The sequence below is a fragment of the Mandrillus leucophaeus genome, unplaced genomic scaffold (assembly GCF_000951045.1).
Source record: "Mandrillus leucophaeus isolate KB7577 unplaced genomic scaffold, Mleu.le_1.0 Scaffold99, whole genome shotgun sequence".
NCBI lineage: Eukaryota > Metazoa > Chordata > Mammalia > Primates > Cercopithecidae > Mandrillus > Mandrillus leucophaeus.
The window spans coordinates 579,544-582,617 of NW_012110807.1; the positions used below are offsets into that span (position 1 = coordinate 579,544).

General features: G+C 56.0%; 1 protein-coding gene across 1 annotated transcript in view; it reads left to right on the forward strand.

Moving 5' to 3' along the window:
- Positions 1-2,192, forward strand: part of QRFP (pyroglutamylated RFamide peptide) — a 10,073-nt gene extending 7,881 nt beyond the window's left edge. Inside the window, exon 3 of the mRNA XM_011971146.1 lies at positions 1,782-2,192. Coding sequence (XP_011826536.1) covers positions 1,782-2,192 — 411 coding nt within the window. The remainder of the gene's footprint in view (positions 1-1,781) is intronic.
- The last annotated feature ends 882 nt before the right edge of the window (positions 2,193-3,074 follow it).

Genomic DNA, 3,074 nt, shown 5'->3' on the forward strand with positions numbered 1-3,074 from the left:
CCGGGCAGGAGCCAGGCACGGGCAGTCAGAGGGCACACAGACACCCAGGGAGGGAGGACCCGGAGAGGGGACACCAGTGCCTCACATGCCAACAGCCCGGAGCAGCACAGATTGGTCACGGCTGCCCTGCCAGGGCTGGGACCCAGCCTCACCCCTGTGCTTTCCCTGCTGCTTCCTGGCTGTGGGGCCTGAAGCCGTGACTCGCGCTGGGGCCCCCTTTCCAGTGATGAACACCCCCAGTTTCTACCAGATTCTCAAAGGGGTGCATGAAGGGGTCCAGGGCCTGCTCTGTGTCAGGGTGTCTCCTTTCTAGACACCCAGCGGCTACTCCCAGGTGGATTAATCCACCAGGATGGAACGGTCCCCGGTCCACATCACAGTCAGCAAAGTGCTTCCTATGAGGAGGGAATGGGGCTGGGCCCCTGCAGAAAACCACCTCGTGGAGGCCCCACTCTGTGCCCTGATGGGAAGGTTTTCCTGGTGGCATGTGAGGGAGGTCGCTCCATCCCTGGGGGACGAGAGAAGCTTAGAACTGGATTCGGGTAGAAATTGGGGTTGCGTTTATTATTTTTTTAAAAGCTTCCTGGCTGAGCTCGCTTCTTTGAAATGTGTTCAAGGGAGCCATTTCTGGAAAGGGCTCTGGGGACTCCTGTACTGTCTTCTCCAGGGCCGGTGCTCTCTATTCTAGCCTCAGTTTGACTCAGCAGAGGACAAGCCAGCTCCAGCTCCCCCGCAGTCACTGTCAAAAAGGCTTCCTTTGCCAGACAAGGGAGCAAGTGCTTCCAAGGCAGGTTCATTCCAGGAGGATGGGTTTCAGATACCCCCAGTGCCATGTGGAGTACAGAGTAGGGACTTAGGGCACGCCTTCCTGAGTCAAGCCCAGTTAGATCTGGGACTGAACTCCAGCTCTGGCACTGGTAAGGCCATGAGATCTGGGGCAAGTCACCTCAGGTGTTTGAGTCTGACGCCACGCCTGCGAAACAGGAGGGTTGGGAGGACCTAGCAGATACGTATGCTTCTTGAAGAAGCCGTCCGGCCATTACAATTGTGAATTCAGAGCCTCCACTTTCTAGCTGTGTGGCCTGGGCACAATCTCAGTTTTTCTGAGTTTTGTTGCCTGAAAAAGTGGGACTGGCAGGACCTACCTAGCAGGATGACTAAGAAGATGAAGTACAATCACGTGAGAGCTCTTAGCTCGGAGCCGGGCAGACCTATGGTGCCCAGGCCCCAGCGGCGTCTGCACGCTCCTTCCCAGGTGGGTGTCCGAATTAGGCCAGGACCATCAAATCTGTTTCTGGCTTTCAGGAGCAACTCGTTCCCACGTGAAAGAGACATTAACAGGATGTCCCAGCTAAACGGCAGAGCTAGACCCATTTAGTATTAAGTTGAAAACTAAGGGAGATTGATGCTTTTAACTTTCCACCCCACAGTTCTGCAATGATACGGCTATTTTATAATAAGAGAAAAATGAGCATAAATTTGCTGACTCTCCCGGGGCCGCCTGGGCACTGCTCTGCCATCCAGCAGTGGATTTACAGCGCTAAGCTGCCCAGGCAGGCAGATCGTGGGGACTGCAGGAAAAGAACCGGCCTAATTGGTACAGTCACCTCCAGATCCTGCTAATACAACAGTGGCCTAGTCCCAGCATTGCTCAGAAGCCGGGCTCAGCTGAGCCCCCTGCTCACACCTATGCTGGCGGCCTGTCCCGGGGAAACATTGTGGTGAGTTGCGCTTGGCCACACGTGCAGCTTGTAACTCTGCCTCTCTTTCCTCTGGGTCAGATGGTAAGGTCCTACCCCCTGGTCTGCCTCCTCCTCCTGCCACTGGGCACCTGCTTTCCTCTACTGGACAGAAGAGAGCCCACAGACGCCATGGGTGGCACTGGAGCCAGAGAAAGCTGGGCCGATCTGGCCGAGGGGCCCCGACCCCACTCTGTGTGGGGCTCCTCTCGGTGGCTGAGAGCTTCACAGCCACAGGCCCTGCTTGTCATAGCCAGGGGGCTGCAGACATCGGGCAGAGAGCATGCTGGCTGCAGGTTCCGCTTCGGGAGGCAGGATGAAGGCAGTGAGGCCGACGACTTCCTCCCTGCCGGAGGGGTGAAGGCCAGCAGCCCGTTAGGGAACCTGGCTGAGGAGCTCAATGGCTACAGCAGGAAGAAAGGCGGCTTCAGCTTCCGCTTCGGTCGGCGGTGAAGGGCCAGGATGCCTTGCAAGGGTCTGCTGTTTGGACTCACCCCCATTGTCTTCACTCCTGCCTTCTCCCCTAGTCTCGAAGACCACGACACCCAGATGGTGTAGGCATGGTTACGATGAACGATCCACGGAAGGACAGGTCAGGAGTGTGCTTACTTTTGATTTCCAACTTTGCTGAAGCGAAAAACTAGGCAGTGTCAAAAAGGAGGCTGTCTTGGCGCCTCGGTCGTCCCAGCCTCTCTCTTCCCCTGGAGCTCTGACTCGGAGCAGCCCCCTGGCCCCAGGGGCACGGAGCTGAGGCTGTGGCTGGGCCATGAATGGGAACAGCAGAGCCAGGCAGCGGGCTGAGGGCTTACAGTTGGTTAATCAAAGTTGTGACAGTCTATAGGGACAACTGCAGCTGACATCACAGTGCAAATGAGTACATTCCACTGGGTACAGAGGATGGTTCTGAAAGTTAAAAATGGGAAAAAAGAATCCGATCCCCTTCTCCATCCCTTTAGCACCAGATCCCCCTGGCAAGAAGCCCCTGCTGTGGTGTGCCTTCCCCTCCGACGGCAGCCCTTCTCCACAGCCCAGTGTTAGCCCGGCCGGGAGTCTCCTGGGAGATGCATTGGGAAGGAATACGTTTTTGCTATAGCAAGGTTGCATTTCATTTGTTCAAAATCAGAATATGTCGTGTGTATCTTTTCAAATAAAAGGTGTGACAACTACAAAACCATACTGGAATGCTGGCCGCCCCCACAGTCTGGGTTCTGGGTGCCTTGCCTTTGGGGAGATGGAGCTCCTGTTGCCTGGACCCAAACACCCCTCCCCTAGATCCCTGTAACTGGCAGTTGGTCAAAGGTGCAGAGGAACACAATACATGTGCTTTTCACTTCC